The sequence below is a fragment of the Athene noctua genome, chromosome 2 (genome assembly GCF_965140245.1).
Source record: "Athene noctua chromosome 2, bAthNoc1.hap1.1, whole genome shotgun sequence".
Lineage (NCBI taxonomy): Eukaryota > Metazoa > Chordata > Aves > Strigiformes > Strigidae > Athene > Athene noctua.
Genome location: NC_134038.1, coordinates 25,216,440 through 25,240,087, shown reverse-complemented (window position 1 = coordinate 25,240,087; position 23,648 = coordinate 25,216,440). Strand labels below are relative to the sequence as shown.

Below are 23,648 nucleotides of genomic sequence, written 5' to 3'. Positions count from 1 at the left end.
ACTTCCTTCGATGAATACACATGTAATTGAGGCCTCTGGTGATATATGTTGACTACCAGCTCTTCTCTTTGCAGACAAGGATATTTGCAATTCAGTCAGCCATGGCTGTGAACAAGTTTGTGTGAATACTGAAGATTCCTACATCTGTAAGTGTCATGAAGAATTCATACTGAAGGAAGATGGAAAGACATGTAGATGTGAGTAGCTGGAGCTATAAAAGTATTTTTGTTTTTGAGTGTCATGGCTGTGAGTGTTTGCACGTGTATGTTTGTGATTTCCAACTATTTGAGCCGGTTAATAAAAGATATCTCTCCCTAACGAACCTCACCTCACAAACTCCATCCACTCTTCTCAGATAAAGATGTTTGCAACTCAGCTGACCACGGCTGTGAACATATTTGTGTTAATACTGATGATTCCTATATCTGCAAGTGTCATGAGGACTTCATACTGAGGGAAGACGGGAAAACTTGTAGGAGTAAGTTCTGTCCTTCCTGATGTGTTAATTAAACACGCTATGCAAGGGTAGTGTGTTATTTGTGTCTTTAATATAGATTCAACTCCATGGAAGTGAGGTCCTTCATGGAAGATTATTGCCATAATTTTTACAATTTGTGAAAGTTATTTACCTAGCTAACTGTGCTAAATATAATTTTCATTATTCCAAGGTAAAAATATCTGCAAAACAGTCAACCATGGTTGTGAACACATCTGTGTTCCAACTGGCGATTCATACACGTGTCAGTGTCTCAAGGGATTTATATTGAGGCGAGACAGGAAAACATGCAGGAGTGAGTAGCTGAAACTTTTATGGGGAATATGTTTTTTCAGTTGTAAAAGAAATAACAGACTTAATTTCACTCAAATCTTGTTCATACCAGTTTTGCATTTCAGAAATGGTCTAATAAGGAAATTCTCTTAACAATTCTCAGATAAAGACCTGTGTAAATCCATTGACCACGGCTGTGAACATGTGTGCATTAATAATAACAATTCATACAGCTGTCAGTGCCATGAGGGTTTTGTCCTGCGACAAGATGGGAAAACATGTCGATGTAAGTAACTCAATAAGTCTGTCAGCCACTATTCTCTGGCATTGCTACATAATGAACAAAGATGTTATACTCCTTTGTCATACATTCTTCAAGTATCATGTTTGGAGTCTTTGAATTTATAAATATGTTAAATTGAATATACATAAATATTTCTCTTTTTTTCCCTAGATAAAGATGTTTGCAAATCAGTTGTCCATGGTTGTGAACATATTTGTGTTAATAATGATGATTCATACATCTGTAAATGCCAAGAGGGATATGTACTACAAGAGGATCAGAAAGCATGCAGAAGTAAGTATATTTTTTTAAAGCATTTGTTTCTTTGATTTATAAAATTACTTGACCTCACTTCAAATGCCTCACTTCAAAATTATGTAATATATGAAAGCCCAAAGCATACATGAGTGTGATGGAAAATGTCTTGAACAATTAACTTGATGCTCTTGTAAGCAAAAAACAAACAAATTGGAATAGTTGTTTTGGTATAGCATCAAGTACAATAATAATTCTTTCCAAACTTCAGGAAAAAAGCCAAAGTGAAATCTTACTATCAAGGAATGTACACTTTAGTCAGACTCATAATCTGTGGAACTTTTATCTTTATATTCTCAATTTCAAAATACCATTAATTTTATTTGCTTATCTTCCAACATGACATGCTTGGAGTATGACATGCATTTATCTCATCACCCCTTAATACTTGGAGGAGAAATTCTTCTACTGCAACTCAGTAAAAACATTTATTCTGCAAAATGGATGCCTTAGCTGGAGAGACTGTTATTACCAAAAGAATAATAACATGTTCATGGCTGATCTCAATCCTAAATAAAACCATTCACCGTGAACTGCTGCCCGATCTTGACTTACACAATGATACTAAGGTGGTTTTGATATTCACATTCATTGCATTTCCATCGCCTTAGTACGTGTGACACATCTTTTCCTCAGATAGCTGCAGAAGGAAATTCTTGGACAGCAGTTTTAAAATAGAGCTATTGTCTAAGAAGAAAAGCCCAAGCTTTAAAGCTGAAAATTCCTTGTTCCTACACTGACTTGGTAACAGACATATTCAGTAATTTCTACAGTCAAAGTAATTTCTGCTGCCCAATTCTCTCTTGCATACTGCTTACAGCATTCTTACTATACAAACATCAAAGACGAGTGGAGGACAAAGTTCATTTGGTCCAGACTAAGATGCAAATCTTACATTCCTTAGCATGACAAATTCTCCCTGGAAGCTACATTGATCAAATAGGATCTGCAGCCAGCCCCTTGCACAGAGCATGTTAGTCCAGGCAATTTCTTTCCAGAATTAAAAAAAAAACTGGCAGAACCAGCCTGCAGCTTCAGAGACATCCTCCAGTCCCTAAATCCCCTAACCTTGTCATGGATGTACAGTGCCTACAAACTGCTTTGATATTTGTGTGTGTACTTGCCAAAAAATATGAGAACTCCAAATGTGTCAGTCTTCTGACAGACTCACAGCTTTAATGGGTAAACTAGAAAAGGTTAATTTCAGCAATATATAAGCCTTCTAATTACAAGATTGTTAGACAGTCACAAGCAAAAAAAACATATATAAACAATTCTGACCCATGTCTAGCAGCCAGGCACATTTCTAGCATTTACTCTTTCACCTGTAGTTTTTTAGTTATTTTTCTGCCACGAGCAGTTTGTTTTATAAAAACATATGCATTGTGTGAATTTTGTCCCCGGACGTGAACCTCATCCTAAGCACTAGGGCAGGCTACCTAACCCTTCCCTTCTAGCTCAGCCTTCCCCATGCTCTTTGGCTTTTGCGTTACTGTTCCCTGCCACTCTAAAAGATTTTCACTTTATATACAAGTGTGGCTTCACTGACTCATTTCTTTGTAGTACCTTTACCTTTTTGCTACTTCTGCAACAGAAATGCAGCTCTAGTAGTTCTCTTCCATGTCTTTCAGTGCTGGTCATTTACACAAATGTAAAGTTAGTATACTGGCCTATCCCTGGAATAAAATAATCGCAACTCTTTCTCTATAACCTACCTATGTTCTTTAGTTATACAGTTCTCTCCACTTAGTCATTCTTAAAATTTGCAGATTGTTGTTGTATTTTTAAGAGTTGCAGTATTCTGCAAAACAGTCTGTCTCACTATGATTATATTTTTTGTTAAATTCTTGGTCATAGGCACACTCTTAACTTTTAATGTAGACTGTACACATCTTTAGACACACTGGCAAAGTTGGATGAGCCAGGAACAAGGGACTCTAGACGATCTCTGATCTCTATGCAGTCCCTGGATATCTAGGTCCCTTTCTCAGCTTGTGGAGTTTTTTCATTATCTGAACACTCTGCTGTTTATTTCACAGGATGCACTGAAGGCCCACTTGACCTGGTGTTTGTGATTGATGGATCAAAAAGTCTTGGAGAGGATAATTTTGAAATCGTAAAACAGTTTGTCTCGGGAATCTTGGATTCACTTGAAATTTCACCCAAAGCTGCTCGAGTTGGTTTGCTTCAGTATTCCACTGAAGTTCGCACAGAGTTTACATTAAGGCAGTTCAGCTCAGCGAAAGACATGAAGAAAGCTGTATTGCAAATGAAATACATGGGGCGAGGTTCCATGACAGGACTGGCTCTGAAGCAAATGTTTGAGAGAAGCTTCACAGAAGCAGAAGGGGCAAGACCATTTTCAGCAAATGTCCCTCGAATCTCTATTGTGTTTACAGATGGACGAGCCCAAGATGAAGTCTCTGAGTGGGCTACTAGAGCAAAGCAAAATGGTAAGTGGAGATGTTTAGAATGGACTCATTCTAAAACGCAAATATTGTTAGAAATAAGATGTCATAATAGTGTGGATGTGGTACAGCAAGTGCTAATCAAGAGAGCATTTGCCATAGCAGCCTGGCTAGTACAGTGACCTCTGTAGCAGAACATCAGGTCTTTGGTGTTCGCAGGAGCCTCTGTAACAATGTATGTATGTCATCCCTAGTGCAGGACTCATGGTGAGTGTCTCACCACTGGGGTTCCATGCCATCCACAGGTAGCGGTGCTGCCCACCTGGCATGCTATGCAGTGCCCTGAACATATCCAGTAAGGGTAGACATTTGATACAGAGATTTGGGAACACGGGGAACTTAATGAAAAATTCTAAGAATACAATAAGAAAACCCCCCAACCTGTCTATTCAAAATAGAAATCTATCCTCCTGAGAAATACTATAATAATTGATTATATTTTTATTTACACATACTCTGTATTTTTAGCCAATTTTATAGTGTTGATGGTGTTCTGGAAGGAAGATAGGTCCCCTTTACAAAAGGATATAGCTGTAGTGCTGCCCGTCTTTCTATGTACCTTCTCAGGTGATATGCTGAAATGTAACTGTAAACTGGTGAGTTTTAATTTAGAGTATGTCTGGGCAGAAATCCATCCTCCAGGACACCTGTACCACAAATCAGAAACTTCTCAGCTGTGTAGCAGATTCAATGGAAAATTGTCAAAACTTTTCAAGAAAATAAAGGATCCCTTTTTCTTCTCTGCAAAACATTTTGTATTTTATGAGAAAACTGCTTTAAGAACCATGGCTGATGGCCCACAACAGAGGAAACAGTCAGACTTTAGAAGATGATGCACATCTTTTTTCTGCTCTTGTTGTATTAACTTGATATATTAATCATAACTTGATACATGATCAGTGTCATGTTGGCCAGGACTAACACCTCTCTCTACTAAGAGGAGGAAAAAACATCCAAGGATGAGAAGAGCGCATGCTAACAAGACTGCCGCTACAATGAAATATAACCAACCAAAGTGGCTTTTAAAATATTGAACACAAAATCAAAGATTTATATGCTAACTAGTGAGATCTGGGAAAGTACATAGAAGATTTATAGGACTGAAGAAGGAAATAAGTACAAGCCAACCTTGCTTACTTGCTGAATAAAACCTCAGCTCGGGACTGATTACACTGATATTTGTAATGCTACAAGCCAAAACCATCCCCTGTGTAATTGCAGCCTAGGCAATGTAGTAATGCTGAACATGAAATTGGCCTTGAATGCTTTATCACTGATATCTCCAAGTCTTTAAAAAGCAACAGACCTCAGCATGACTGGTCCATTCATTAAACTGAATCAGCTTCTGGTGAATGTTTTACTTTCCTGGCTAAAGCACAATGGTAGACAGATTCATGACAAGGAGATGCTTACGTTAAGCGTTAAAAGTTGGAAAATGTGTCTTTTGTGATTTTATCAGGCCCAGGATTCTTCAGCAAAAGGGTTAAAGTTGCAATTCATTGAGCACGGAGCTGTTATTACCCCATGATAATAAAGAGATGCCAAACTTCCTCATCCTAAGTTTTATCTGAAACCAAACAGCTGAGAAGGCAGATTCTGCTCTTGAATCTTAAAAAAGAGCTTGAAATTCTGTGAAGCTAACAGTTGTGTTATGAATCACAAAAATCACTAGTGGTAGACACTTTCTAAGCCAGAACTGACATAAAGAGAAATGTTGTATCAGATCATACGTTCATGAGAATGAAATAACCGCTGAAAAAGGAGATACTGAAGATCACTATGTTCTGTATTCATTTCTTGTTTAAAATCTGTCCAGTGAGAGCATTGTAAACCATGTCCTTCTTCCCTGCTTTCAGAGTGAAGAAAACTACAAATCTTCATTTATTTTCTCCCTAGCACATCTGCTGGGAAAATGCTTGTCCCAGACATCCCTGTCGTAAAGCTCTTTCTCTCCTAGCCCCACAAATCGTTTCTTTTCCCCTGTTCTTTACCATCATAGGTCTGGGTGACTTTGCAGTGCCTCTCAGCCCACTGGGGTCTCTTAAGGGTGTAAGAATCTAGTCTCAAAGCACTCTGAGGATTTTGATAAAACACTACGTATTTATATTTTTCTAAAAAAATATCTTTCAGGGTTCTGCCCCATTTGCTATTATTAACAGGTCTTCCCATCACCCCAGTAATTAGCTTTATGGCACACACCCTATGTACATAAGACACAAACCAGGAACTCGCAGTGCAATTGTGAAACTGAGTTGTGTGATTCTCTTGGATGTTTTGCAGTACTCTTTATGGGTTCATTTACTGTCAGTAGCGGCCAGGAAACTGTCATCTCTGTGTCTTAAAACTACCTGTTAAATTACAGCAAAGCAGTGAGTTTCTACACCTCTCAACAGCTGAAGTATATTAAGCTGGTTCAAAACCAATTTTGAAGTTACACAGCATATTTATTTTTTGTGCTCTCTGTCTCTCTCTGACTAATGCTCATTTTCTTCTCATGGAGGAACAAGGGTTTAGAACTGCTGATGTAATAATTATGTGCAATTTCTTTTTAATCTAGGTATAATTATCTATGCTATTGGAATAGGAAAAGCAATTGAGGAAGAACTCCTGGAAATTGCTTCTGAACCATCCTATAAACACCTCTTCTATGCTGAGGATTTCACAGCTATGGAGGACATAAGTGAAGAGCTAAGAGCCCAGATCTGTGAAGGTAACAGTATTCCACTTTCATTGAGACAAAAGAGGAACAAATGCCTAGATTTTTTGCAGGCTTAAAAGGACAACCAGTGTTATAGTGTAGGTCATAGATCACTGGTGTCAAACATTGTAAGGCATAAGTCACTCATAGTAATTTTTCTGCCCTTTAATATGTGAGGAATATTTACCCTTAACCTATCATCAGGTAAAGGTATATAATAAATGTCTTTATTTTCATAAAGGTTGCATAAAAAGTACACTTCTGTGCCCAGAAGAATCAATTGCTCCCTCCCTTTTCTTTTTCTACAGTTAAGTCAGCTATGCACTGAACCCCACCCTGCCAAGGAAGCATGATCTACTTCATCAGGAATGTGCAAAAATAATCAGGGATTTGTAATATCTTAATGAGAATTTAAATATTACTCTTAAGACCAGTGGCAAAACACCTAAACACAGCAACACAAATCATCAAAAGTTGTGGTACATATTTATAGAAGACTAAAAATAGTTCATTGAACATGCATTCACAGCTACAAAGAGTGGATCTCAGTTATGCATGAGCTCCGAGTTTTGCTCCACAAATGTGAAAGGTTTGTTCCAGAAAGCATCCTTCCTCACTCTGGCATAAACAGCCTTGATATAAACATTCCCAGCTGAAGTTTTGCAAGGAGAAGGGGGAATGTGAGCTGGGACGAAAGCTGTTCAGCCAGAGACAGGACAGCATGTCTCTCCCACTCACACATTCCCAGGACTCAATATTATTTGTACATTCAAATTGGTACCTGAAGCAAAATTCAGAAACATCACTGTGAATATTAGTCATAGCACTAGAATTGTGGAAGATTATTTACTTTTCACAAGCTTTTATTTGGTTGTTTTTCTTGGAATTAAATGAAAATGGGTTTTCTTTCCTTCTTTAACATTACTGTGTAAAATTGACTGGCAAGCAGCAGTGCATTTCTTCCTCATACAGATGTCAAGGAAGAATCTGAAAAAAAGAATCTGAGAATGTTTCCTAGCTTGTATATTCTTTGTGTTTCCTCTCAGTCCTAAGAAGCCCTAGTTCCATCTTTCTGAAATACAAAATGCTGTGATAATGTGAAACCAAGTCTGCTCAATTAACCTTCTTATTAGGCAGATAATCTCCTGATGACAGCATGTCATTTTAAAAGCTTGAGGAGATGCCAAAGCCAAAACTATCTGGCAACGGGTGCAATTCTCACTCACTAGCAAACCCCAGAGCTCGGTGATAGAAATGCATCCTTCAGGTACCCACAGCAGTTTTAGCAACCACAATGTTTCTTTTTTATTTAAAACTATGTTACTATATGAAAAATAAGTAAATCCTGCCCCTTTGTGGCAGTTTCTAGACTACACCTCTAATAACAGCAGAGCTGGTGCCCCTCAGCTTCCATCCCCCTCCTCTCTCACCAACAGGCAATGCCTCACACCTGTGAACTGAGGACTGACACAGCCTTGTTTTGTGGACACTCCAGGACTATCTATTGCTCATCAACTCACACCACCAGAAATTCTGCCTCTAAGCCTGTTACACAAGCTGAAAGCTCATTTTCTTTTCCATCTGTTTTGGTTTACAGCCTGAGTTTTTCCCATCCAGGCAAGGGCAGTAATTTCATTTTTATTCCAGCTTTGGTCTTTAGCTGAGGACTTCTGAGGCTCCAGCCTGCGAGGGCAGTGGGAGACCCTCTGAACCTCATGGACTCCACTGACAAAGCCTCTCTGCCCCTGTCCCCACTGTGGATGGGCTGCATGTTTCAAGTAAAACAGAAGCCCTCCAAATCTCTTTTGGGGTAAGGCTCCTTGCTTTTATTCTGCAAGAAAGCATCAGCCTTATAGAAGAGCTACTGATTAATTATTCTTGATAACTAGTAGTAAAGAGAAAGTGGTTCTCTCTGTTGCCTTTTATTAGGAGAAATCAGTTGGACAGTTCCCACTCATTGCCCTGGTTAATGCTCATTTCTCATCTGACTGGAAGCACTAACTACAGCAACATGCATGTAATACACACTTACTGCCTCTTCACCCCTGTTCTGAGCATGTGCATTATGGGAGCCTTTAATTACATGGTCACACACTATATTTGTCACAAGACCCCAGCCCTGATCAGATGACAGTATGCAGCAGCCTCCTGGATAACATTCCGTTCTCCTTCCGAACTGCGGATCACTATCACTGCTGCAAACAGACACTACTTTTGAAGACATGCTTTTTGGAAGACACTTTCTCAGTGTCTTAAAATACTTGGGTTTTGGTACAAAACAGAACACTGAAAACAAACCTTTAGCATTGTTCCCTGACAAATTTGAGTATTTGTTGGCTGCACCAACTTCACCAAAGGAGTTAGGGTAGCAGCTAGCTGCTGTCACTACTTATTATTCACAGCTTTACAGAAGTGATGAGATCAGAAAACTCTGGACCCTAACCTGTTTCTGGGGAGTTTCTGAAATGCTCAATTTCCATCCCAAACTGGAGACCATCTGCCACACCTCTACCAGTGTATCTGAGTCTTCCTTCCCGTTCCTTACATATGAATCCTAATTATTTGTCTATACCACCCCAGTGTCCAAAGGTCAAACTTTTCAGGTCAGTTCCTCTGCCTTTCCTAGAGAGCCTCCTCATTAAGAGCTGTAGGCTAACGATTTTCTTCTAGAGCAAACCATTACCCAGGGTCAAACACTCAAGGTTCATATTACTTGTTTCTTCCCTCCTGCACTAGAAATCTCACCATCCTTGTTCCTGCAATCATCTGTCTGCCAGACTCCTCACTCAGTTTGTTTCATTCATTACATTATGATCTCATCCCACACCTCTCTGCCCTGAACTCTCCAGGAGTGCTCCTTCCACCAGCTGGTTCCCACACAGACTTTTGGACATATATAAATATTGTAGTTCTGCCCACTGAACTCTAGTGGTCTTACTCAACCTTTCATCCCTGTTCCTCATGTTCAGTCATCCCAGTCCCCACCCAGAGGGTCTCATCTCCTTCCCAGTGCAACTTTGCACAGCTGCATCCATCAAAATTCACTAGACCAACAGAGATCCCAATAGCTAAAACAAACCTGTAGGGCCCTGAAGCATCCTCCACTTCCCTACTGCACCTTCATGGCATTATTAGGAGAGTCTGCACCATCACCTTTCAGTGGAGGAACTTCAGGTACATTCAGAGGGAGTCCTGGATGCTCATCTGCTCCCCTGGCACAATCGATCAAGTCATGCAGTTAAATTTATGTTCTTCAGCCCATCTGGGCCATTAAGAGTTCCACAGTTAACTGAAGGTGAAGCATTTATTTCCTAGAAAAGAACCATTCTTAAGGAACCAAAACCACCTCTACTTACCCTCTTGCAACAAAAAAGAGGTAGTGTACAGAGTGGCTGAGGTGGTTATACACCTACACATAAAATTGGTTTCCTTGACTGAAGAGATAAATATATGGAGTTTGAAATAAATTCCTAAAGACTATGCTTCATGAAATAGAATTTGTATTTTTGCTTATAACTGTAGTGCAAATAAAAACCCTACTGCACCCTTCTCACCTCAACACTCCCAACACCCTGATCAATGTTTCCCATTATAAAGGAGAAAATTGAAGGAGAGTAAGAAATTTCTTCCTTCTCCAAGCAGTTTTATTCAGTTCACCCCAAAGGATTGATGGATGACATGCAAGAATTTTCAATAAAGGACACAAAGTGGGTTGCTGTCATTTCAGACTGCTTCACTACTATTAATCAATTTGTAAAGCACTTCTGGTTTTGGAGGAGTTCCTCCACCAGTCTGAGTTGAAGGGCGAGTCCTGGAGTTTCCATCAACACTGAACCTCTTCTAAACTGCACAGGTATGAAGCATTCTCCATGTGTTATGACACACAAACACTGAGTCACTAGCAAGAAACCTCTCTGCTTCTAGGGAATGTGAACATTTTTATTGCTTCTTTTGTGATCTCATTTCCTTTGGCAATTTCTTTCTACCAGCCTTGAAAATGTCAGCTCACCAGCAGGATCCAGCATCTGGGAGGCTTCGTAAGACTGGTCCACAGCCTTCAGGTTGGCTGTTTAACTCCGTGTCTTGCTGTCTCCCCAGATCATTGCTAAATGGCCTTTTCATGCCACCTTCTGTACAGAACCCTAACAATTCACCTAGAACTGTTCATCCCATTCCCCTTCTTCCTTCCTCCAAGCCACCCTCCTTTCTGTAATTCAAACCTGCTTTGTACAAAACATTTGAGATTCACCATAACAAACGCATGGCTGCATGCTTCTTACACCATCCAAATGAATTACTTCTAGGGGAAACCTGTATTTCAATACTGTGCTTGATATTTCAAAGCATGTTCAGCTTTAAATCACTTCTGTTTCTCACAGGAACCTTCACAACTCCCTTTCAGTTCTGCAACCCACAACTTATATCATGTATACAGTAAATGCAGCCTAACAGCTCGATTCCTTCACATCTTTGTATCCCTAGTCCTCTCCATGAATGATCCTCACTGCCATCAGTGAGATTACTAATTAAGGAGAACTCTGTGCATGTGAGTAGAAAAAAAATTACTGAGTAATTAAGCAAAGTGGGTTTGATTTTTAGAGTTTTGGGGGGTTTCCTGCAGGACCTGACTCAACCACAATAGCCATCACAGATGTCATTGCCTGTCCCAATCTTGCAGTACACCACAAGTATCTTTTTGAAGACAGTCACACTCACTCAACAGGTAATCGTGTTACCTTCATTTAGAATAATACAGACTGCTCTTTAAATATATAGACCTGAATGTTGTGTACTATTTTCCAGTATTTACAAAATCTGCCCCAGAGCATTCCTTTGGATGTTGATTTGAGAACAGGAAGCTGTATTAAACCTGCTCTGCATTTATAAGTCCTTGTCATTTCCTCCCTCATCCCTTTCAATCAATTCAGCATTTAGCTTATGCTTGACTGTTTCTGTTTTTCAGCAACAGCTTCAAAAGATAAAGACCAGTGCAAATGTGAAAACCTTGTGACATTCCAGAACTATGCAACCAATGAAGTAAGAAAACTCACTCAGCGATATATCCTTTCAGAACAACTGCTTCTTACATACAAGACGGGGGGGGGGCAGGTCACAGGAATCTAAAACACATCAAGTCTAAGCTGTCTCCATAACTCACATCAATGTACTGTAATGAAAAACTAAACTACGTAATAGATAGTTAAACTCCAAGAAGCAAGGCTTTTAAGACCTGAAATCTGCCTCTCCTTCACAGAAGGGACCAAAATATTAATATGGATCTTAAATTTTAATAATTCCTAACAACAGACCCCTTCAGGGACAGCAAAGAAATGACACATCAGATGCAAGACTAACACTATTTGCTTTGCATTATTTCTTCAGATGGTATCAAAATAGCATTTACTGGCTACAGGAATCAGAATACAGGAGATGATTCCCTTCTGAACTGCTTGGTGAAGCACCAGATGCAGTGAGTCATTTAAAGCAATACTCCAAATGAAGAGGAATTCAGGGGACTGAGGTCTGATTAATATCACATAAACATACAGATGAATAGTGCAGATTGATAGCTCTCCCCCCCCCCCCCCCCCAAGTTAGTCTGTCTTTTCAAGGCAGCTATTAGTAGAGTAGTAGCCTTTATACTATCTGTAACACCCACCAGATGTCTCAGGAGACAACAGGAACAAATTTGCAGTACAACTTTCTGCAGTATTTATGCAACAAATTCCTGAGGTTTTTTTGTAAGAAAGAGGCTTCTGCCTAATCAAATAGTAAGGAGACATTGCATCTCCTATTTAAGTTTTTTAACTGTGTGCAAGATCAGTAAGCACTTATTTTCTCCACAGAAGTGCAGTGATACAAACATGTCCTAACTGTGTGCTTCCTATACAAGAACAGCTTCAGACTGAGGAACCTGTGGCCTTAACAGTCTGTCCAGAGTCAGGCTAACAGTCCTCCATGGCTGTGGCATCAGGCAAGACCACAGAGGGCTCCGTTAACGATGCAAGGATACCACCTGCCAGTTCAGACATTACCTCCAGCTATTTTGTGTTAACTGCAGCAGCCAGTCTCACTCTCTCACCTTCCCAAGTAAATCCTTCAGCAGATAGCTTAAGGAATCATACTGTTATCACCTGATTAATTTTACATTACTCCATGCAAAGAATTACTTCATAAAGGGGGAGAAAGCCATTGTATAAGGTTATTGATGACCATCTGAAGCACCTAGCAACATCTGTACTCCTCTGAAGGGACTTCTCTGAAGTCTCTAAATTACTTCGGAGAAAAATCTCAAGGTAATTTCCAACATCCTTAAGAGAATTATCCAGACAGTTCCAACCTAGATGCTGACAAGAATGGAGACCACTCCTCCCCCTTCAGATGAAGCCTTAGCCTCTCTACTGTAATCTCCTGCAGCTGGGTTATGAGGAACTCTGAGCTTACTCAGAATCAAAGAAAACAACTTAGCAACATGTGCTTTTTTGCTTTAAAATTTGAGCAGGCAACCCTGTGATTTTTGAGTCCAAGAGGGACTCAAGGTGATGGAAGCACTGCTGACACTGAGCCAAAGACCTACACATTTTGATAGGAACAGTGCCAAGCACCTCCCCAGAGCACTGTGCAAACACTGCTTTGAACAGAGTAAGAACTATGCAGTTTCCTCTCCATTTCAAACCTTGTTTCTCTGCTCATCTGAAGAGCAGCTCAGATACCAAGTGATACATTAGTTCTTGGTAACTGCTGAAGACTGCTAGCCAGTCCCCATACCAGGGATCTGGGGGAGAGGGAGAACTGGCTACAAAACTAGCTCCAGTTACAGAACATAAATTCAGAGGGACCAATCCAAACTTAATTATTTGTACCCAACTACTAACTATCAGATGAATACAGTTTCTACTGCTTGAACTTTTCCTCTGTAAACACTTGAAAAACATTGATGTTGCATAAAAAGCACCTCAAATGACACTAGCATGCACATAGTAATCCCTTCTGCATGACAGTTGAGGAATTGCCAAACACAAACCTGATGTATGTGCAGGCTAGTCCCCACAGAAGCACGACTCCCACTCTTGCACCTTACTAGCAAAGGGGTAGATTCTCCTGCTGTCAATGTGATGGGGGGGCCACATGGCTGTTCTGGCCAACCTCAGAGCCTCAACTCAATTTGCCTGTCTACCCTAACCAATTTCTAACAGACCCTTGTCTAAGATCCCACTTTTATGCCAGGTTCTCCATGTTCCCTTGTGCAAGATCTTAAAGCACTGAAATCAAGACACTAAGCAAACAAGCAGAGTGGGGTGCAATAACTTAGTCCTTTTAAGGTGGGCCTCAGTCCTTCAGTTTTCTCTTGATGCTAGGTCCCCTCTTCGTCTCAGCTTCCCCTAGCTCCAGCCTTACTATAGCTCTTGGAGAGAGGTGGTCAGGTGAATAGTAGCAAACCAATCTCCTGCCACTGACAGAACACTCCTGTCAGCGGGAGGTGCTATCAGGATAGTGATGCTGTACACCGCTTTACATTGCTACAGCTTCTTACTTTCAGTGGAGCCAGCCACAGATCCCATGGAACTGCCTCTGCTCCACTCCATCTGTCTGGCTTTGTGAAAACAGTAGCCTATGCTACACCACCGTAAGGCAGGAACAGATCATCAGCAGACATTCCTACTTCAGTCATGGAGTCTGTACTATTTTGTAATTCACTGTTAGCTAGTCTTCCATGTGATTAAGTGAAACATTCTTTTAAGAGCATTAACTAGGATAAATATTTAGCTTCCCTTTAAAATAAAGGCCAGTTTTCAGAACCACCAGCCCTTTTAATAAGCTGTAGCCTGTACTTCATGTCAAGGTATGCCTGTCAACAAATGGGGCTTCACACAGCTTTCTCACCTCAGCTGATCGAAGCAGAACAGGAAAATACAGGGGACTATGATATCGGAAACTACTGTGAGTCAAAGAGGTAACAAAGGGTAGAAACAAATGTTAATGGACCATAGCAGTCAGTCAGCTGACACTTCTATTAATGCATCCTATCAGTACCTCCCTTTCCTTAACTTTTGTCTACTGGAAGAAATGACGAAGAGAATGGAAGACTTGGAAAACAGGCTAAAATACTGACCAGAATTTAAAGTGTATACTACACTGTATATTTATACATACAAACTCGTCAGAACAATTTTCTTAAACTGATTCAAAGTAGAACAAATCATCCACGTTCTGAAGTAGCAAAGATTTTAAATCCCTGCATCTATATACTATGTGTTCTGTCTTGCATTGATTGCAGATAAGAAATGTTGAAAATTTTATACATATAAACAATTTAGTAACTAGCAAAAATTCTAATCAAGCAAAACTAAACAACTGAAATAAGCTATGCAAAATAATAAAACAATTATTTTTTGAAGTGTAACCTCCATGTTTTGAAATACTTTTAGGGTATGAATTTACTTGGCTTGCATTTCTGCATTTCCCTCCTTTACTCTGCTAGTATTTTAAGCACCCTGTCTGCGTGCATATATACAGTTCTATGTATGCATATATAAAAACAGAACAAGTGGGACAACATTCACAGCAATTTGGTTTCACTCATTCTTCAAACAAGTACTGAGATCAGTTGGAAGTAAAAATGCAAATTTATACATCTGTGTTGAAACTGTGATGTAAGTAAAAGCACAAAGTGGAAGTCTGCTTGATCATCAGGGTATCACAATCTGAAGTTTCAAGTACTTTTATCACATCCAGACCATGTAACTTCTCCCTGCTGTTCCTCCGTCAGCATTCAATGATTCTCTAACTTTCCTGAATGCAACTAGTATTTAAATTATGAAAACATTCTTTGGGCAATACAAATAGCTGCATGCCTGTCCATCAAACACTAAGACAAATAGGGCAAATTGCTTCCAACCTTTCAGGTCAACTGAAATGCCTTGAAGTTTTACTTCTTTCTCTTGGCAGAAAACAGTATGCTTCTGCTAGCTTTACTTCCACACTAACAGCAGTATCTAAACTATCTCTTAAAGTGATCCAGACCTGTGGTTTAATAGGTAGTGACACCAGCACTTCCTCCTTTGCTCTGACACACATTGGTTTGCCTCTTTACTATCTCCAAATGGAAATAAACAACTTCATGCATTCCATACCTGAAGCAGGAACAGTTGCAGCAAAACTAGATGAAGTGATCTCACATAAGCTAATGAGTGTGCATGGATAGGTAGCAGCAAGCTTTAAAAGGTACTTTGTGCTTTAGCATACTTTGGCAAACAGAATGCAAGTCCTGCAAGGATACAGGTACACACTGATTTTCATTAGGTGTTTCTTTTACTGCATGTCAGCAAAGCACTGGCACCTCCATTAATAATCACTAGTAATAAGGAACATCCTGCAGGCACCATCTTGCACAAAACAAGCACAAATCTGTAAAGATAGCTATGTCCTCAGCAATAGTGACTTGAAAACATCCAACTCATCTGTCTTTAACATAACATCTTCAGAAAACTAAAAAAGGTACTAATTTAAAATTAGATTTGAGAAGTTAGGTGGTATCTTACAATATGTAACATCATACTTTCAGTGTCTAGCAGCTATCCTATTTGCTATTTGACAGATATATATTCTCTCAGAAGAAAGAAGGGATAATTTGCATTAGTACTTTGTGACTGACCTGGTAAAAATAGTGTGAATTTTTTAAATGTAAGTAAACCCCTTGAGATCCCCCACCAACATCCTAAATTTGCTACTGTACCTCACATTACGTCTTGTTTTTTTGCATTAGCACTCCAAAACTGAAAATGAAAGCAGACCTAGCCTGTTGGGATTTGGCACCATACTTGCCATGATCAAGTCTTCCTCCACTTACCTCTCAAGATCCACAAGTTCTTGAGAAAGAAACCAGTAAGTTTTGTCCTGTGAAGGTTATTTCTAACAGAACAGGAAACACAGCAGTGGTAATCAATCTTCATTTATATAGTTTGTGCCCTAAAACCAGCAAAGGTATAATACAAATTTTTCGTAAAACACATCTATAACCAGTTTTATTGTAGAAATAACACCTTTACAGCATTTACTTCTCACTGGTTTGTTCTGGCATGCTTCTAATGATGTCAGAGTCACCTATAAAACAAAAATATATTATTACAAGAGGATCCACAGAAAGATCTGTTTTCAGAAATAAGCCAGAAAGTAAAAAAGACTCTAACATACTGATTCCACAAATAAAAAACACAATAGGCTGTTTCAAAAAAAGTCATTGTGATGGCTCAATTAAATATACCTGTAACTACTGTGCTAATCCATACAAAATATTTTTACAGTAATTATGTACCTGTCACTAGCATTTACAAAGCCAGTACTAGAGCAACAATCTAGTCCTGGAGGACACAATGCATAGTTTTAATATAGCGAATGTCTAGCCTCCCCTGATCACGAAAATATCAGGACAGCGAGAATATTCGCATTACATAGTGGTAAAACTTGCAGTTCCTTCCCCATCCAGAACGAAACCTAGAAGTAACATTTTGAAAATCACGTTTACAGCTCGTATTTGAATACAAGCAAGCTAAGTAGTTTTCTGAAGAAACAGCATATTCAAACCAATGTCATTTGAGGAACATATGGTGAAAGTTACTAAAGAAATCAAGTCCATGTGTATGTATTTTGATCAACAGAACAAAAGATTGATTCTTCTCTTAGAAGATTCTGGAAAGAGGTTGAAAAGTCACCTCATGAGCAGTCTGTATCAGGAACTTGAGCAACCCTGGGACAAAGAGTACTTACACTTTTAAAATGGAATTTTTAATATGATTTTCAACCCTGGATTAGTATCCACCTGCATACAGGTTATTTCTGTATATATATCATTTTGGGAAGCAAAACCACTCACAATCCTGTCTTAGATTAAGATCAAACAAGGTTGATATAAACAGCACGTTGCACAAGCTCACATTCTAACTGATGGGCTCAGAAACATGTACCATGAAGTTGCTTCCCAGCCACTGAATCCTCATTATAGACAATGAATGCTCACAGGATTTAGCAGTAAAAGGAGCCATACGCAAACATAACCAGCCATGATTCCAGATTCTAAGAACCTAGGACTCACAGAAGAACAGGATCTTGATCAGAGAAAACTGTAATTAAGAGTTCAACCTGACAGAAAAGAACAGCAAAGTGTGTCATCATCCCTGCATGTTACTTGCTCGGTGCTGCTACTCACAGGTAAACAGAGGAACCACTGATATGTCCCCACTTGGTTACTATACTGCAAGAGACATACCTGGATCAATGATGGCCAGTGTGCACACTCTGTAGTATTTTCCGCATGCTGTGCCCAGTTCGATGTTGTTGCCACTGTAATGATGGACACCAGTCTTGGCAAGCATAGCATAGTACTCAATCTCCGATTTTCTGAAATTAAAAAACTAGGTGTTACAGGACTGACAGGCGATTCTGATTTGACTATAAAACAGCAAGAGCAGCTTTAACTCCAATCACACTTAAACTTTACAGTTTTCCTTCCCACTCAGAAAACCGCATCTGTTCCCTGCCAGACAATATCACTACTGCATTGTAGCTCAGGAACCCTTATCCAGAAGCGTGCTGAAGGTATTCAACAGCACACCCACTTCTGGAGTGCAAATCCTTAAGGTTGCTCCTACACATGTTCATTTCTACAGGGAAGAAGGGGATTCAGGACTTCGAGACTTCCAAAAGGTTGTAGGAGCTACGCCAAAGTACGTAAGTGACAATCATTATTAATGCTGATACCCAGTGGCTGCTGCTAGCTGTTAAAGAAACTGTATGTTGCTTTAAAAAAAAAAAAGTCAATCTACACTCCCTTTTCTTCTGACTTCCATCGGGAGATTCTAGTGGTAAATCCTGTTCCTCAAGCACTTTTGGGATTCCCACTAACATGCTGCCTACTGTAACAGTCCCGCCATTCCTCAAGTATCTAATTTTGGTTTTCTGCATTTAGTTTCTTGAATCTGTCAATATCCCTTGGTGACAAAAAGGGCCAGAAATTCAACAAGGAAATTGTCAGGAAGTTAGCGAAGATTTCATTCTCAAAAAAGCAATTTCACTGACCAGGAACCTAAATTTATAACTAACTTGGACAGCAAATTTTGTGTTCTTCAAATATTTCAAAACACTATCAATACCAGTTTTCTTACCTGTAAAATTATTTTCCAAGACAGTACTTTGAAAAAACATAGGAATTCAGTCCCACTATACTTTTAATGAACGCTATCACAGCGTGAAAAGCTTACAGTACCTTCACTAGTGCAAACTCTCTGAATTAGAAAGGTAGAAAAATGTCGGAAAGCATTTCAACACATCCAGACCCAAAATCATTATATATCAAACAATCCATCACTTTTATTTCATAGCACTCTGGAATATGCCAAATTACTCTGCATTAATAATTCACTGTAGCAATTAACATTACAAACATACCATATTTGTACAGAGAATCTGTCCCGCTTTTAAATAGAATTGCTTTTTCACACATCTGCTTACCTCAAAGCAGGACAGTTGTTGGCTAGGATGACCAACTTGGCTTTGCCCTGCCGAATCATTTTCAGAGTCTGTTTGTATCCTAGCACATATTTACCACTTTTCATAACCAGCTGAAGTCTAGAGTTTATGGACTCTAGGGACTTTTTCTGAAAAAGAATGTAAAAAAGGATTATAGTATGTTACTTTACATTTTGCAAGAAAATTAACAAGTTCCAGATATAAGCAATCATTTAATAATTTCCCTATAATTTGCAACGCAGAATAAGAAAAGCCAGCCTACCACATGAATATGGGAAAGCTTGCGGAGAAGAGGGTTGCCAATACTGTGTCTTCTCAACTTCATAAAAATACTTCTTAAACATTTATTTTATAACAGGAAAATACATCTTAAAGCATTGTTGCTGCTATCTACAAAAATCAGTAACATCCGGGTGTATGTGACAGGCAAAAGAGCTCAGCTAGTCAAGTCCAATACTACCTCTGTCTTGCAAATTTAAGCCAGGTTTGGAGTCTGTCTGTCTGTCTCTTCCTAGGGCACACACTAGTAGCGTTATATCAGTTAGCAGAAACAAGTAATCACAGGCAGTACGAGCTGACACTCCCTACGGGAGAGCAGGGTACTCATGACAAGTTCATCTGCAAGAACGAACACCTCCAGCTAACAAGAAACCTGTACTTTCCAGAGTCACTCTAAGAGAAAAGCAAGAACATGACAGGAATTACAAAAGCTGAGCTCCACCCACACCGGGAACTCAGCGCCAGCTCCCCCTTCCTCCAGCTAGCACAGGCCTTGTAAGCAGCCCAGGAGAGTCCACAGGAGGGACCCGAGATCAGAGAAGCCGGTGGTAGGCGACCGCAGGGTGCGGCTGGCAGCCTGTGCAAGGAAGGCACGGCCCAAGCTCTGAGGGCCGCCAGAGACGTCTCCGGCTGTGCTCAGGGCCCCCCGCCGTCCCAGACCCTGTCGGGGCCCACTCTGCCTCCCCGCAGCGCGACCCGCCCCCCTCCGCCGCCCCGTCCCGCGCAGCGCCCGCCGCTGGCTGAGGCCGAGCCGCCGCCACGTGAGGCCGGCGCGGCCGGCTCCCACTCACCGTCTTCTTCGCGGCCACCATGTTGCTGCCTGGCGTCGCCTCGGGCGGTAACTGGAACACAGGGGTGAACGGGGGGAGGGGTTAGCACCCGGCAGCGGCCCTCCGCGCCCGCCCGCGCCGCCCCGGCCGAGCCCCACTCACCGGAGACACGCCGCCAAGATGGCCGGGCAGCCAGAAAAGGGCGAGCTCCCACAAGGCATCGCGGATCCCCGCGCGGCAGCTCTCGCGAGAGCCGCGCGCAGCCGCGACGCCCCGCCCCGCCCCGCCCCCCCGCTGCCAATGCGCCCGCGCCCAGCCACCGGCTGCCAGCGCGGGGCCCGGCTGGGGGCGGAGCCTGGCTGAGGTCGGGGCGGGGCCAGCCCGCCGCCATAGCTGCTGGGCCGGGCTGAGCCCCAGCGGGTGAGGGCCTGTCTCGCCGCCTGCTCTCCTCCGCCCGCCGCACAGTCTCCCGTGTTTCACAGTGCCATTTTAAATGCCCTTCTTCCCGACACAGCCTTGCGGAGGCTTCAGGTGCTGATCAAGAAACCCCCTTGCAGGGAGAGTCCTAAGGGGCGTGAGCCTCCCACCCCCTGTGGGGACCCGTCTGTCACTTCTGCCACAGGGCTGATGTGGAACATTATGGTATGGAGAAGATAAACTTCTTCGGCATCACAAGCCACTGGAGCAATAGACGCAGAGGCTGGTCTGACTCCATGTCACCCTGCTGTAGGTGCTGATCACACTGACTTTCTCTAAAGCACCAGTGCCTGCATTTTCCTAGGCCCAACAGTGTCTGCCTGCCTCTATAACTGCACTGTGGGCGTAAATATACTGTCCTGATGAGATGCAGCCCCAGACTGAGCAAACACTTGGATTTCAAGCATCAAGCGTGCCACTGAGCTTGGGAATAGCTCTGGGCCTGAGACTGGCCACATTAGTGGGTTCAGCTTGGGTGTCCTTAGTAAAGCTCCCGGGTTTGCTGGGGACAATGGCACTTCTCTCCCACCTTGCTGTGCAATGGCCTTGGCCCTCATGAGAGCAGCTCCGTCCTCTGCTGTGCTGGAGTCACAGTGCAGGGAAACCTCCTCCTGGCCCCCATGGGCTCTGGAAACCAACAGCTGGAAAATTAGCTTGCTGAACACGCATGCGCTATGAACATGGTTATGACATGAGGTTCTCAGTTTCAGGCTAAGAACAGCTATCAGTCTCACAGTGGTGTCTGGCCTAGGACAGAAACCCCAGGTTGGGGCAGGGAGAAGCAGCGAGCAGCACTCCAGCTGGCACCTTCCTGGGCATTGCGGTGATGAGCAAGGGGGGTGTTCAGGGTGTGAGTTTGGGGGATTATCCTGTGACAGACCTCAGGAGGAGGCCCAGGGGTCCACCCACAGGACAGCAAGTTTTCTCCTGGTATGACTTCATGCTCTTAGGACACACTGCACCAGAAAGGTACCCCAGAATAATTTAATTTTCTTATGACATTACAAAGCTAGTGTAAAAGCTTTTCTAGATTTGCCTGGGTTAGCGCAAGCATGGGAGGGTCTTGTGCCTGTTGGCTTTAGGAAGTCTGATGCCTTTGCTGATATGGGATATGTAGCAACAAACTAAAAAAGCCAATCCAAAGCATGTTGTATTCAGTTACTCTAGTATGCTTGTATTAATAGAGCTTATTTCAAATAAGGAGAATAATTTATAGCAATATACTGTTATGCCTTTCTACTGGCATGGCTACCTCCATGCTACCTTTTTTCTGGTATATGATCACACGCCTTACCAAAATATTTATAAGATGATAACCTTCTCAGTGACAAGCAGCCTTTGGTCAAAATGCACACCATCATCCCAACTACTTTTTCTGTGTAGATGAGGGGTAACAACCTTAGGTTTTGACAGATGAGTTCAAGAGCCTAGATTAAGATCTAAACTGCTAACACTGAGATAAAGATAAAATAATGGTATGTTAGAAAAAATATCACCAAAGTGGAGCTTAAATATCCCAGGTGAAATAGCCAGACATTGGTCCATCTCTTATTGTAAAGTCCTCTGGGAATAATTTCTAGATTAATCACATATAAATACGTACTATATCAATAATAATAATGTTACATTTTGATGTGTCTTTATAGTCCAATTTCACTCACTGAAATAATTTTCAGCCCTTTATAGAGTATAATTAAATCAATTTTGAAGTGTACTTCAAACTTTTATTTTCTTTGGTAGCTGAAAGCTAAACTCCATTTTGCATCTTACTCTTTTCTTGTTCTGCTTCTTCTCTGTGCCCCAGCACTCAGGTGCATTGCTGTTATTCCTACCATCAGATTGTGACTTTGCTTTTAATTCTTTAAACTTTTACCTGGTTGGTTGTAGTCAGGTGAAACAGTCATCTTTTCTTGCTTGTTGTAATTACTAGGAAGAGAATATAAAGCTCAGTGGGCCTCTTAAAGTCCTCGGTGCAATTCCTTTCGACTATGCCACCCATGTTTTATGTGATCCTGCAAAATGTGGGAGTTGTGCACAGCTCCGGAAGAGGGAGCTGTTTTCAAGGGTACCCTTGAAACCTCCGCTCAAATTAGGAGAGAATGAAATTTCTCCTTCAGAGTTTATAAAACTAGTTCTTTCCAGTGATGTGTTTTTAAAATAACCTTGCATTTCCTAAAGAATTTTCTGACAGACACTTTGGTCATTGGACCCCAAATTCTGTCCCTAAATCTGGGTGGAATAAGGATCAGTGGGGGGAAATAGAGCAGAAATGGGCACTATTGTCTTTCACCCCCCAAATCTCTCTTTTGTGGCCATTAAGACATCTCCTGGGGGTCTGTGGTCCATAAAATGCCATTTATAAAGGCAAAGGGCCAGTACAAGTCAGATGAAAGCAACACTAGAAGGCAGAAAAAGCTTTGGCCCCACCAGCATTCCTTAAACAGTATTATACAGCCACTCTTCTATTAAAAATCAGCAGCTGGGAGTGAATGGGTATTTACAATGCAGGTGTTTGAGAATTAAAGCATGGGGGAAGGCACATCAGGCAGAGTCTGGCATCCGGGCACCCTCCGCAGGGGATGCTGAGCTCCCGTCCATGACAAGGCCATGATACAGCACAAATAAAAGGAATAAAGGAACAAACATCGACATCTCCAACAAACAAGTCTCAGGATGGAAAAACCCAGGGAGCTGCTGATAACCTTGAGAAAATCACCATTACTTCTCCCAGCACTAACAGGAGGTACCATGGCCACAGCCAGCCCTCCTGCCTGCCCCACTGGCCACACTCAACCAGGGAGGTAATTCCTTCACATGCTGACTCGGGTATTACTCTGGCTCTGCAGGCTGGTACGTGGAAGAAGCAGGGTCACTCCTCCTCCCTGACTGCTTCTTCTACCCTGGCCCTTACTCTGCACTTGCTTAGTGAGAGGGCAGGGGCAGAGTTTCCAATGGAGAGGAGATAATTTAATCCAAATCAGGAGAGCAGTGGCCTTGAAGGAAGACTCTCACCACCCTCATCCCCCCCCAAAATTCTGGTAAGGTTATGTAAGAAAACACCAGT

At 41.4% G+C, this 23,648-nt stretch overlaps 2 protein-coding genes and 1 non-coding gene across 12 annotated transcripts in view; 1 reads left to right on the top strand and 2 right to left on the bottom strand.

Moving 5' to 3' along the window:
* The window catches only part of MATN2 (matrilin 2), a 78,673-nt gene extending 62,328 nt beyond the window's left edge, over positions 1-16,345 (top strand). For 2 of the 10 annotated variants that reach the window (XM_074898655.1, XM_074898656.1), the window contains exons 17-26: positions 75-197; positions 356-478; positions 669-791; positions 933-1,055; positions 1,224-1,346; positions 3,407-3,820; positions 6,393-6,545; positions 10,523-10,594; positions 11,155-11,256; positions 11,497-12,100. In XM_074898655.1, the coding sequence (XP_074754756.1) occupies positions 75-197; positions 356-478; positions 669-791; positions 933-1,055; positions 1,224-1,346; positions 3,407-3,820; positions 6,393-6,545; positions 10,523-10,594; positions 11,155-11,256; positions 11,497-11,657 (1,517 nt within the window). In that variant the 3' untranslated portion in view covers positions 11,658-12,100. Of the gene's footprint in view, positions 1-74; positions 198-355; positions 479-668; positions 792-932; positions 1,347-3,406; positions 3,821-6,392; positions 6,546-10,522; positions 10,595-10,912; positions 11,272-11,496; positions 12,101-14,592 lie in introns of those variants that run through there. The other 8 variants (XM_074898657.1, XR_012633099.1, XM_074898659.1 and 5 more) reach the window with 8 other exon arrangements.
* Positions 16,346-16,469: 124 nt separating this feature from the next.
* Positions 16,470-20,371, bottom strand: RPL30 (ribosomal protein L30). Its single transcript, XM_074898665.1, has 5 exons — positions 20,270-20,371; positions 20,129-20,179; positions 19,041-19,186; positions 17,800-17,930; positions 16,470-16,637 (listed from the first exon to the last, which is right to left on the bottom strand). Exons 2-5 carry the CDS (start codon positions 20,147-20,149, stop codon positions 16,588-16,590), a joined length of 348 nt encoding a protein of 115 aa, XP_074754766.1. The 5' UTR covers positions 20,150-20,179; positions 20,270-20,371; the 3' UTR covers positions 16,470-16,587.
* Positions 16,847-16,981, bottom strand: LOC141958291 (small nucleolar RNA SNORA72). The gene has a single exon (XR_012633252.1). It is a non-coding gene; the product is annotated as a small nucleolar RNA SNORA72 (small nucleolar RNA).
* Positions 20,372-23,648: the final 3,277 nt, after the last annotated feature.

Bases quoted from the DNA above. Each gene is read 5' to 3' on its own strand.
- RPL30 (XM_074898665.1), bottom strand. From the start codon at position 20,149: ATGGTGGCCGCGAAGAAGACG. The intron at 19,187-20,128 runs GTGAGTGGGAGC...ATTCTTTTTCAG, and splicing joins TGGTGGCCGCGAAGAAGACG to AAAAAGTCCCTAGAGTCCAT. The intron at 16,638-17,799 runs GTATGTCTCTTG...TTTGTTTTATAG, and splicing joins ACTGGCCATCATTGATCCAG to GTGACTCTGACATCATTAGA.